The following is a 13,684-nucleotide window of genomic DNA, read 5'->3' on the forward strand; positions in this document are numbered from 1 at the left end:
TTTAAAAATAATATAAAGTAAGTATTTTATATTCAGTAGTAACTGAGAGTTAAAAAAATATATATCTCCTTTTACCAAAATAGACATCTCTCTTTGACACAGTTGAATTGCACTTTATATGGGCTTATAAACTGTGTAGGAAATGTCCCCAGAAGGTCATTGCTCATAAAATAAACTTTCATGCCAAGAACTAGATTATTATACACTTAGAGGCTACAGAAATGTGAGTAGGAAGCTAAGTAGAAATGGGGATTTTATAAGCTCCCCTCTGCCTTCTGACCAAGGTTATCCTTTCTAAAGCCTGGCCTCTCTGCTTATCAACTCCAGAGAACTGTTGATCTTTTTTCCTGATAATAGAGAAGGACCATCATTTTATTATTGACATTTTCTATTTTTTAGAGGGTTCTGAAATTTTTGCCTAAAATTGAATTCGGGTTAACTGCTCTGTTCTCTCTGTAGCTGTCTCTAATTCTGTGAAACGTTTTGTGTTTTTTTTTTTGTGCTCAGAATTCTGTCTTTGGAAGACTGGCCTGCTTTCTTCTTCAGATACTTAGCCTAGAAGCAGTTTATCTGGCCACCGTCTCCCATGAGCATGTTCTCTTTCAAGAGCGACGCTAATGATCATTAAAGGTCTTGGCCCTTGCTCTGTGGGTGGGCAGTAGTCTACCAGAGAGTTATTACCTCATGAAAGCTCTGTGCTTTTTGCTATTCCTGGGAAACATCTTTTATAGCTGATTTGGGAAATGGAAACAAATTAAATGGATACCGATTTCAGCCAGTTTAAAGTCACTTTGTATGGAGTCAGAGGCTAGTATTCATAAACTGTATACTCTCAATTTAGGAGCAGGTTCCAAACTTCAAGATACTCATTTGATTGTGACTGTTTCTCAATTTGTTCAGTATCATTAGATGTGGTGAAGTGGCAGATTCTGACGTAGAAATCCAAACAGGTAATGAGTCTGATACAATTTGAATGTAGGCTGATTGTTTTTAGAGAGAAGATTAATTAGGAGAAGTGGTAGGTTAATTTAAATCAAGCAAGGCCTACCCTCTATCCTGAGCTTAAATCCCCAATCCTCTTTTTTGTTCTCCTGGATACAATATAGAAAAATCTGCATTGAATAAATATTAAAATGAGTTGAGAATTGGCTTCAGAGCTTTGAACTAAATCTTCCACGGTAACACTCTCTTCACTGAAACAAACTAATTTCATCCAGTGTATTTAAATAGCATCAATTTTTTAAAATATTCTTTTTTTTATATTCTCACTCAAGAATATGTTTTTATTGAGCTTTTTAGTGAGAGAGTAAGGGAGAGAGAGAAACATCAATGTGAGAGAAAAACACCAACCTGTTGCCTCCTGTATGCAATCTTATAAGGTTCAAACCAACCCCCTGGGTATGTGCCTTGATAAGGAATCAAACCCACCACCTTTTGGTGTATGGGATGATGCTCTCACCAACTAAGCCACCTGGCATGGGCTAATAGCATCAATTTTTATGAATATTAGTACCTTTTACAAGTGAGAGGGCTGGAAGCAGTGGATAGAAAAAAAGTGTGTTCCAGAATCTCCTCTCCCTTCATACCCATTCATATACTACACATTTTCCCCATTTCTGTTTTTCACAAGCATACGCATTATTGCCGTTATGTAGGTAGAATGGTCCTAGCAAGGACTGGGTAGAGGTTTGCAGCATACTTCTGTAGTGATTGTGACAAGCTTTGATAAATAACCCAGCTGACAACTACATTTATCTCGGAGCAGAGAACAGCACCAAGGGAGAAGGTGCCGTTACTCTCCCCATCCAGAAAATCACCTCTGCACACTGGGCAACACTTAATAAGGAGGAGGGGAATATATTACTTATTTATAGAATCCTTCCTGTTTTTCTTTTTTGTCCACAGAGACTGAAAGAATTAAAGCAACGGGAATTTGCTCGAAATGTAGCTTCTAAGTCATGGAAAGATGAAAAGAAGCAAGAAAAAGCACTTAAACGACTTCATCAGCTAGCTGAGTTAAGGCAACAGTCTGAATGGTAAGAATTAGAGGTATCTCAGATTGTTTAAAATTCTCTTCCACCTCTGGGGAAATTTCAATGATAAATTTACTTGGTTCACTGTAACAACATAAACAAATTATAATTAATCAATAGATATGCCTGAGGGCAAATGTTCCTAACAGTTAAACATTTATAAATTAATTACGTTGGCAGCTGATTATTTTCCTTACTGATATTATTAATTTAATGTGCTCTTTAATGAAATGATCCAAGAATGTTTCTAAAATACTAGCATATATTATATCCAGTTGACTTAAATGAACCTATATATCTTTTTAGTAATTAAGTTTTATAATAAAAATGTTTAAACTTGTAAATAACAATGCATCATTTTGGTGAGAAAATAAATATTCTGTACATTTTCCTATAAATTCCTGAATCTAGAATAAATGATGCTATCGTTATCTGGACAAGTAAGATAATTAATACAGTTAAATTAACCATTTAAATTGATAATTATAACAAGGATACTAACATTCTCACAGTTGAAAAATATAAGTTTTACATAAGCTTGGAACTGCTAAATGTTTCAAAGTAACAAGATTGTTACTTGAAACACTATAAAATTTGCAGATTTTAATTTATGTTCATATGAATCATTATAGAGAACACTAATGTAGCTAATTAATGTAGCTGACAGCAACCTCGTGAATTGTAAAATTCATAGCTTTGTGCCAGAATGTAAACCTCTTTTGTGCAAGTGAAAATCAATATACATGCTAAGTGAAATAAACTGGCAAAAGAAAGGCAAATAACATATTATTTCACTTATATATGGAATCTAATGACAAAATAAAAAAATGAACAAAAGAGAAACATAATCATAGATACAAAAAAAAACGACAGATGGCAGAGAAGAAGGTTTGGCGATCTGGGTGAAAAAGGTGAAGGGATTAAGCAAAAAACAAACAAACAAACAAAACAAAACAAAACACCACCACAAACTCATAGACACAACACTATGGTGATTACCAGAGGGAAAGAGAGATAGGGGAGGCAGACAAGGATAAAGAGAATATAAATGGTGATGGAAGGAGACAATACAATGTATTTCAGAATTGTACACTTTAAACCTATGTAATTTTATTAACCAATGTCATCCCAATAAATTAAATTTAAGAAAAAGAAAAGCAATATTCAATCAACTTGGGAGTGAATGTCTCAGTTATGCAGGGTGTCCCTCCAACAAATTAAATTTAAGAAAAAGAAAAGCAATATTCAACCAACTTGGGAGTGAATGTCTCAGTTATGCAGGGTGTCCCTCCAACAAATTAAATTTAAGAAAAAGAAAAGCAATATTCAATCAACTGGAAGTGAATGTCTCAGTTATGCAGGGTGTCCCCCCAACAATGTATACACTAACAGCTGGTAGCTCAATTTTGAAAATGAAATGTATTTTAATAAACACTACATTTATAATTATTTAAAGAGTATGTTTACATTTTTGGGACACCCTACAGTACCATAAAATATTAGGCATCAAATTTGATTATAAAAATATTTATTTTTAGGATTGATTATAAGTAAAAACACAGTACTCAGCTTGCATATATTCATGTATTTATACATGAATTATCTGAGGTTAATTTAAGTTATGAAAGTATAAAAACATAGTTATGTTTAAAATAAGTTAGAAGTTTGCTATGAAGGAAAAATAAAGGTTGCAAAAGTATGTATTCAGAGGTGAGGTTAATACAAAATGCATACTATGAGGTTACAGAATGAGGGCACACATGTGGTACCTAGCTTTGTACTTTAAAATGCAAGAAGGATCTTATAATATGTTATTTAAATCCATTTTAAATAAAATGTTTGACAGTCCTTGTCAAAACAGAACTTAGAAGGAAACATCCAATGGTTATTATGATAGCTTGCAAGAAAAAACAATCTAGGTTAGATGTTAATTGCTGGATGATTGATTATGAGGGGCAATAAATCAGATTATTAAAAATAGGACAAGGCTAACTACAGACACCTTTTAGATAGGTCCTTTAAGGACACACAACAGAAGTCCAAGTAGCTTCAATAAACATAATTTTGACTTTTTTTTATTCTGAAAATTGTCATACTTTTACATTTCTATTCATCCATTCCTTATTTTCTTTTGGGGAAAGTAGACAAAGGATCAGATAACGCTGATGGTGATGATGATGATGCTTTGGTTTAAGAGTTCTAAGTTTGCAGAGTACCCTTTGTCTTCTGAATTAAACAAACAAACAAACAAAATTAAAAACCCACCCTACTGAGGTTAGCTGTTCCTCTGGAAATCTTATTAACTGAACAAATACAAACCTAAACACAACCTCTATAGCGTAGGCAGGCCTAGATCCCCACCTGTTCATATGGTCAGGAACACAGTAGGTTTTCAGCTTTCTAGATACAGAACTTGGAGCTCTGAAAACTCTTCCTTCCTTCCTTCCTTCCTTCCTTCCTTCCTTCCTTCCTTCCTTCCTTCCTCCCTTCCTTCCTTTCTTTCTTTATCTTTCTTTTTTTTTTCTACCTATCATTTGACCTCCAGATAATTTTTCTTTCTGCTAAGTGGCCTCATGATCTAAGGGAAGTCACTTAATATAATAATTAAATATTTTTATTTTGGGAGCTGAATTGACAAACGAAAATAAGAAATAAAATGGGAGGGTCATCTGTATTTACCCCTTTCTTTTATAACATTTTTGCCCTTTATTCATAATGAGGACGTCTGAGTAGAATGATACAGATAAAAAAAGGTTCTTTCACGACCCTATGGAAAAGAGAGGGGAGTTTAATAGTAGTAAGAATATTTGTCTCAAACTGATTTTTAAAATGATGGCAGAAACTGTCAATGGGTATTATAAAAGGTAGTCAACTTTGGCTGTTTCTTAGGTAGTTCAATCCAATTTGGTTTCTCAACAAGACCAGTTATTGTATGCAGAAAAATTCAATGTGTTTGTAACCTCCTATGCGTATAAGTTTAAGTATAATGTAGCTTGATATGGATATTTTCCCAAATTTTAAAAACTGGCCAGTGTGGCTCCATTAGTTGAGTGTTGTTCCATGCACAGAAAGGTTGCCAATTCACTTCCTGGTCAGGGCACATGCCGAGCTTTCAGGTTTATCCTGTGCTTACAGGAAGCAACTGATTGACGTTTCTCTCCCTTAAAAAAAAAAAAAATCAATAAAAACATAGGGCCACTGATTGTGAGACTATGAAGTTCCTCATATAAATAATGTAGAACATTAGGAAATTATATCATGTAAAGAAATCATCTTGCTTTGATATATTTTATTTACTATTTGGAAAGTATTCTTTTTGCACAACAGAGAATGAAATTATGCATGTGTTGATTTGCCACAAATTAAAATTTTTAGAGAACAATTTGAATGGACATCTACCTAATAAAAGAATGACATGCTAGTTCACTGTACCTTTGTGACGCCCACCAGCCAATCAGGAGTGAGTATGCAAATTAACCCAACAAAGATGGCAGGTTAATTTGCATATACAGGCATCCCACCTCAGCAGCTCTGGGCCTCTGGGCAGCATGGGGAAGTGAAAAGGCAGCTCTGGCCTGGAGTGGAAAGGCAGCTCCAGCCAGAGCAAAGACACTGCCAGCAGCCAGGGGAAGGAATGCCCATTCTTGTAAAAATCTTTGAGCATCGGGCCTCTAGTTCATTAATAAAAATTAAAGGGTTACCTCTACGGTCACATTCTTATTATAAACAAAAATAATTAGGTAAAAAACAAAATCTGAAGAAAGTTTTATCTAGAGGAGGGAGTGAAATCATACATATAGATATAACTATAAAAATTAAACTTTTAATAATATTTTAAGGCCATAAACTTCTATTAAAATAATAGAATTTAAAATATCACAAAGATAGAAAATTAGTATTTTTCAAAAGAATAAAAATATATTGGGTTTAAGATAAAAGAAATTAAAGCTTATAAAGCAATAAGATCAAAAGTTTAAAACACAAAATAAGAGATACAAAAGATAAAAGATAAAATGCTAAAACTTGTGAAAAAATATAATGGTAAATGTACATTGGATGATAAAATGAACACAAAAATTTAAGACAACAAAAGCCAAATATAATACAAAGAGCTTTAAAAATATTTAAAAGAATATAAAAGGAAGAAGCTTGCACATTAGAAAGATAAATGGTGAAATAAAACCACAATAAAAAAGAACATTTAGACTAACATAAGTTGAAGCAAGAAAATATACAAAACAGTATCAGCATAATAAGCAAAAATATTATTAAGGAAAATATATAGAATATAAAAATAGTAAAATGTCTGCATGGTATTTAGAATGATAATTTAGAATGATATGTAGAATAATAATATTTATACACCAGGCTTTTATAATAATTTATGCTAAGTTTAGTGCAGATAATATCAGAGGGACTGAAGTTTCTGGAGAAGTTAATTTAATGCAGAAATATGGCTCCTACTTAATCCAAAGTATGGCAACAAATATGGAAAAAGATCGCTTTGATACTTAGGCAAAATTCAGTGCTGCGGATGTTTTTGCACCTCATCCTTCTATCCCCAGGCTGCAGGCACTTTAAAATACCAATAACTATAGTAAACCTCTATGCTTCCTATTTTCCTTTATGTTTGAAAGAATTATTTAATGACCGTATGTATGTGTGTGTGTGTGTGTATGTGTGTGTGTGTGTGTGTGTGTGCGTGTGTGTGTGTGTGTGTGTGTGTGTGTGTGTGTGTGTATATAAGCAACCATTACTACTGAACAACTGGAACAACTGGTCGACCAGTCACTCTGATGCTCACTGACCAGCAGAGGGGCAGACCCTCAATACAGGAGCTGCCCCTTGGTGGTCACTGTGCTCCCACAGCCGGCTGGTGGCAGCGGCATCCAGTGTCCATTCCTTCCACACCCTGCCCAGTTACTATTGCCTCTTCTACCAACCCCACCAAGGCCTCTGGGCCCTGGGCTGAGATGGGGAACTGGGTGTGGGTGGCAGTGGATGTGGCCCCTTTCCCAGTGGCGCTGAGTTCCAGCTCCCTCCTTGGGACCAGCCCACCTCCCACGCCCTATACCTCCCCCAAGTGGCAGGCCCCAGTCAGCCCAGCCCTGGAGACCCCACCCGTGCACGAATTCATGCACCAGACCTCTAGTATCTTACACTGTTCCTCTTCATTCCTTATGATAAAGATGGGTAAATACCTTCTCTAAAGAACATTTTTTTAAAAAAATTCAAAACAGGAGATTAATGTGATGAACAAAAGGAAAGTTTTTGTTACAAAACAGTTACAATAAGGAAAAGAATACAGTTTTATAAAATTTCAAAATTTAGAGGATAGTATGAAATTATTAAAGACTAGATGATTGCTAAAATTTTTGTTCGGAAATTAAAATTCATATGGACATGGTTAAACAAGAGATTGAATTTGTAAAATAATCAGTAAAATGGGAATTAAATTCTTCCCTAGTTGGTTTACTCAATGTATGGAGCATTGGTCCACAGACTGAAGGGTCCCAGGTTTAATTCTGGTCAAGGGAACATTCCTCTGTTGCAGACTAGATCCCAAGTCCTGTTTCTCCCCATCCCTTCCACTCTCTCTAAAAAAATCAATGGGAAAATATCCTTGGGTGAGGATTAACAAAAATGAATAAATGAATAAATGAATGAATGAGCCGAAGCCGGTTTGGCTCAGTGGTAGAGCGTCGGTCTGCGGACTGAAAGGTCCCAGGTTTGATTCCGGTCAAGGGCATGTACATTGGTTGCGGGCACATACCCAGTGGGGGGTGTGCAGGAGGCAGCTGGTCGATGTTTCTCTCTCATCGACGTTTCTAGCTCTCTATCCCTCTCTCCTCCTCTCTGTAAAAAATCAATAAAATATATTAAAAAAAAAAAAGAAAAAAAATGAATGAATGAAATGCAGCATATGCTATTTAAAAATTCTTCTGAACTAGAAAAAAAACAAATTTAAGACACTAGAATACTGAGAAAAATAAGATTTTTATTATCATAAAGGAGCCACATTTATTTAGGAGAGCCAATAAATTTAACATATAATTCTAGGTTAAGAAATCAAAACAGGGGAGATGGAATAATCAGAGAAATAGCAGTGTCTGAACTGAATTAAGTTAATTGAAAGTGCCCCAAAATACTAGCAAAAACTAATTTAAAAAATCATTCTGGGAGTTAAATTGAGTTACATAAACTTTAACTATAGTCTTGTAAAATGTTTTAGACATATGACTTATTATATGTAATAAATAGAACAAAATATACTATATATAATAAACATAATAAAATATGCATAATGAAAAATTATAAAATCATACAAATGCTCAAATTGATTCATGTCATAAATGAATTAAAGGAGGCTGATTAAATATGTCTCTGCAATATTAAACATGTAAAGAAAATAAAGCAAAGGACATGAAATTTGATGGACAAAAGAAATGTAACTCTGAGTTCCATGCTGATTGGCCAGATAGTCATAGGTGAAGGCAATAGGAAAGAATTTCTCAGGCTAAAGACTCAGGAAGCACTCCTCTCCATTAGAATTTAACTACATGTGGCAAAAGTATCAGTTGTTTTGGTAGTGAATACTTCAGCATCCAATGACTGGATAGAAATGATGTAAAATTCTAAATAGAAAAAAAGCAAACATACACACATTGAAGCATGTGAAAAAGAAAAAGAAAGAAGAAAGGCCACTCAAACAGTTAGATAATTGATGGGATTTGTATTGTGGTAGAGGTTTTACAGGTAAAGCATTAAAAAGGAATAATTTCAATCTAATATAAATATATATGTTATATATGTATATATACATATATATTTTTTCTATTTTCATTTTCCAGTTGAATTATTAATTAAGCTCAGTAAAATGATTAGTTTGCTTAAATCTACTAAAAGATTAAGTATACAAAAGATAAAAAAGAAAATATTTGGGTAAGAAGCAGAAGAAATGATTTCAAGATAATTGAAGATATTCAGATGGCTTGTAATGTATAACTTTTTTATGCATTATTATAATTACTCAAAATAGTGACAAGTCATAAAGAAAGAACTAACCACCCCATTTCAAAAGGAAGCAAAATGTGAAGGAATTTTAAAGTTGAGGAAACAAAAATTACAAAATGCTAGAACTTAGAGGGGAAAAAACAAAGATACATTTTGGAAGTGACAACCCTTGTTAATGTCTTATTTAATCTGAAAGCACTGATTGGAAAACTCTTTGTGAAAGGCTATTACATCTATATTCCACAATCTGTTGCATTCTGAAGGACGTAGATTGTAATATAAATGCAATACTTTATTTTCTTGTGTGGCCCTGGCATAAGATATTCCCATGCTCCTGTTTTTTGCCCATTTCAAAAATAATGCACTTCCATGATGCGCTTCAGAAATAGCCACTTTGAAATGTAGATATACTGAGTTATAAGTGCAGTGAAATGGTTGTGTTACAGCAGGCAGAATTCATACATGGCAGCACAGCCCATCATAGAAACACCATGAAACGTTCATAGGTGGAGAAGATTTCAAATCCAGGATCCTAATCATGTTGATCCTTATTGTCTTCACAGTGTTTCTGGGAATGGACCAGCGTACAAAGCCCCCAGGGTAGCCATAGAAAAGCAACTGCAGCAGGGCGTTTTCCCAGTCAAGAGCAGCAGGAAGGTGTCCAGCCTGAAGAGCGCCCCTCTCCTGAAAGGAAAGAGCCTCCCCAGGAGCATCTCCGAGAAGCAGCGGCCTGCTGTGCCCAGCCGCCACCAGCTACAGACGGACAGGCTTTATTTGTTTGGGAAGCGGGTGCCACAGGCATCGTCTGCTCTCAGTAATGCGAATCACCGGACAGGAGTATCCTTTTCTTTTTCCAAAAAAGTGCACGTCAAATTAGAGTCTTCGGCATCGGTCTTTAGCGAGAACGCAGAAGAGACACACGACTGCCACAAGCCAACCACCTATCACACAACGCGGGCCGTGGAGCAGTGCAGGTGCTGCGGGGTTGCAAGCACGGGGGCACCCCTGGCCAGGGAAGAGGACAGAAGGAGCTCCCCCAGCCACCTGGAAGGCGTTTCGCACAGCAGCGCTCAGCTCCTGCAAGACAACGACGACTCCACTGAAGCAGCAGAAGACTCCACTGGCCTTCCTGCTTTATTCCCTAAACCTAACGTTCACCTTTCAGCTACGGATTTCCCACCTTCCAGTAGAGAAAAGGAAACCAGAAAAGCATTGAGAAACCTTTCAGAAAACGGCATGAATCATGCATGCCACGCAAACGCCTCCTCCAGCCCGCCCAACGTTTGCAAGCACAGGGATGCCAGGATGTTTGAATGTCTGGATGAGTTTCCATCCTTAGAGCCCAGCGAGCACAAGAGCCCGATGCCTCTGAATTCCAGCTCCAGAAAGAGGAGGGAGGGACCCGCGGGTGGAACAGAAAGAGTGAGTGACAGCGTGCAGAGGCTCCTCGGGGAAGCACGCTCCCGTGAAGTCAAGTCCAAGCCGTTGCCTTACCTGCACGTACAAAGCAAGGACGGCCACACCACTCTCCAGTGGCCCACGGAGCTACTGCTCTTTACAAAGACAGAGCCCTGTATCTCTTATGGCTGCAACCCATTGTATTTTGATTTTAAGATTTCTCGGAACACCACGAACGATGGCCGGGAGCCGGTGGACTCACAAGCGGGATTGATGAAGGAGCCGTCGGAAAGGAAGACTGAAATAGAGAGCCCAGTCTCAGGTTTAATCAAAGACCAGCACAGATCGAGCCAAGACGGTAACAATCAACCTCTGAAACCAAAGATGCTGACAGCTCGTCCTGATTGGGAAAACGTCCAGAGAACATGTCACATGGGGTCCAGCGATTCTGAGCCAAACACGAGTGAACACAGTTTGAGTGCCAGTGACTTAGAAACGAGAAATCCTGAAGTGCCTGCTTGCCTTGATGTCTCTCCGAAGAACGGTGTAGGAAACGATGACAATAGTGATCATGAACGTAAGGACCCTTTCAGGGCCCATTGGCAAAGCTGCCAAAGGGTAGTTCCAAGCGACGCCCACGAGGGCCTGGCTTTTACTCCTTACATCCCGAGGACTAAAAAACATAAACGGGTTCCCTGTGATCCTCCTTCAGATTCCGAAGATGCAAATCAATCCACCTGGAAGACCAGTCCTTGCACAGTAGGAGGTCACAGGGACCATGGGCAAGACTTCAGTGTGATTTTGAACAGTAACCACATCAGTGTGCCCAACAAGGTGCCTGGATGTAGAACCCAAAATGACAAGAGAAGCCCCCCACAGGTGACTCTCGAGAGATGCCCCAGCCCTTCGGAAACATCCCCGGACAGCACGTCCAGCCTGAGAGGTACTTGTTCACGTCATGGGTCCGGAGGTCACAGCAGAGGTCAAGTGCTCTCCTTTTGTAAAGGAGAACGCAGCTCGGTGAAACGGCACAGAGAGAAATGCCCACAGCACTGCTGCCTCTGCCTTTCTGGTGAGGGAGCCAGGCGTGGCTGCCTGCAGTCTGAAACACGGCGAGATAAGCACTGCACGTTGTGGGAATCCTTGAAATGTGAAAAACACTCAAAGCACAGATACAACCACTGTAGGGAAAGACATAAACTGCGCAAAAGCCAACCACAGTTTTCAGGGCCCAAAGCCAGGACAGTCACCCAATGCGATGCCAGCTCCCGGGTTTTCTGTGCCGGGAATCGTGGAAGGCCATCTAAGGGCCAGGGACCTCAGCACGGCCCGTTGGGCTCTTACCCCAGAGAGAGAATGGATGACCTCAGGAAAAGTGAAGAAAGTCGGCAGTCTTTGCACAGCCCTCACGTTTGTGATCTGCTAAACATCAAACCCGTGCAGTGTAAATCTGGGAAAACCAGCTGTCTTCGAAGAAACTGCTCCAGCCACCTCTCAGAAACCACAGAGTCAACCCTTCCAGGAGGAGAGGAGACCTCGGTGACAGCCAGAAGCCTTCTAGAAAGAGTTCAAGCGAAGAAGTGTCAGGAGCAATCAGCTAACGTTGAGGTCTCTGCCAACGGTTGTAAAAAGGAATCCGAGCCTCATTCACAAATCCAATGCACAATTCAATTTACCCCACCGGGCGGTCACAGACCAGCAATGCCTTTGTCTGAAAAAGGATGCACCCCAAGCAAACGAACAAATGACAGAGGCAGTGCAATGGAAAGAACTATTGAGACAGGCAAAATCAGCAGTTCACAGACCAGTAACTTGACTGTCTTAGTAGACACTGGTTGTGATCACCATCTTTCTGGAGGTATAGTTCACAGAGTAGTAGAGTCTCAGTCACCGAACACGAAAACAAACCCAACAACAAAAGAACAATCAAAACCTTTGGCGAGTGAAGTCCAGCCTTTTATTCCAAGCTATGATCCAGTACCAAATGATTTCCCTGGTGCTCTCCCCTCTAATAGATACGCTGGTGTTACTGATCCCACAGAGACCAAAGAGGACCAAATAGACCGAAACCTGCAGAATGTAAGCATGCACACCCATCATGCAGAGGGGGATAGGAACCCTTGCTATGACAGAGCTATGCAGAAGCATGACCGATTAGCAGAAGAATTAGAATTGTGTCATAAGTCTCTCTCTCCTCCTTTAATTCAACAGCCAGTCACATTTTCTCCCGAGGAAATAGATAAATACAAGCTCCTCCAGCTACAAGCCCAGCAGCACATGCAGAAACAGCTCCTAGCGAAGCATCTCCGGGTGTTGCCTGCGGCCTCGGCTGTGCAGACAGTCCCAGTTCACCAGCACGCTTCCTTCACCACCATCCACCACACCTTCCTGCAGCATTTTGCGGTTTCAGCCTCCATACACTCCCAGGGCAATCACCTCCCTATAGCTCACCTGCACCCTCTCTCGCAGCCACATTTTAGTCCATTTGCATTTCCTCCGCTGACACCAGCCCTCATCCCCGCACACCCCACATTCATGGCTGGTCGCCCGGTGCATTTAGTCACAGCTGCCCCCTTCCACCCATCTCACATCGCACTTCAGCCCCTGCCCCCGGCAGCATTCATCCCCACGCTGTTTAGCCCTCACTTAAACCCAGCCACCGCATCCATCATCCACCTGAACCCTTTACTTCAACCAGTGTTTCAAGGTCAAGATCTTTGCCATCATTCTTGCTCCAGTCAGATGCAACAGTACAATGGAGTGAAAGAGGCCTTAAATGTGTCAGCACACTTGAACTAATAAGTATTGAAGCCTCTCTTGGGGATAAATAAATTGTCACTACCTATGAGATGATACATGTAAAGTGTTCTATCTGATTATTATCAATCTAAATATTGCTGCCAATTTAAAATGTGACCAATATATAAATATGAACTGAATTGCCAATAATGAAATAGGAGCATTTTTTTTTAGAATTTCTTTTAACTTGTAAAAATAATAGGACACATTTAAAACAATTTTTATGTAGAGAGAGAGGGAAAGTGTTTAAGATCCCTTTGAATGAATTCTCACAAAGGATTATAAAATGATAACAGAAAACATTCATGCAGGTTATGAATATTACAAAGAAAATCAAATGGAACATAATACCATATGCTCTAGGTTTTGGTTGAGTGTGTGAATGAATGAATGGGCATTTGGTTTTATTCATCAGATAATAATAAAAGGCCAATAAAAGG

The 13,684-nt window shown here is 38.7% G+C and overlaps 1 protein-coding gene across 1 annotated transcript in view; it reads left to right on the forward strand.

The window, feature by feature from the left end:
• The window catches only part of ZNF804B (zinc finger protein 804B), a gene marked incomplete at its 3' end in the record, with an annotated part of 348,362 nt that extends 335,118 nt beyond the window's left edge, over window positions 1–13,244 (forward strand). Inside the window, exons 3-4 of the mRNA XM_084897308.1 lie at window positions 1,906–2,036; window positions 9,611–13,244. Coding sequence (XP_084753434.1) covers window positions 1,906–2,036; window positions 9,611–13,244 — 3,765 coding nt within the window. The remainder of the gene's footprint in view (window positions 1–1,905; window positions 2,037–9,610) is intronic.
• Window positions 13,245–13,684: the final 440 nt, after the last annotated feature.

Source organism: Pipistrellus hanaki (genome assembly GCF_964339955.1).
Source record: "Pipistrellus hanaki genome assembly, chromosome: 10".
NCBI classification, from domain to species: Eukaryota; Metazoa; Chordata; class Mammalia; order Chiroptera; family Vespertilionidae; genus Pipistrellus; species Pipistrellus hanaki.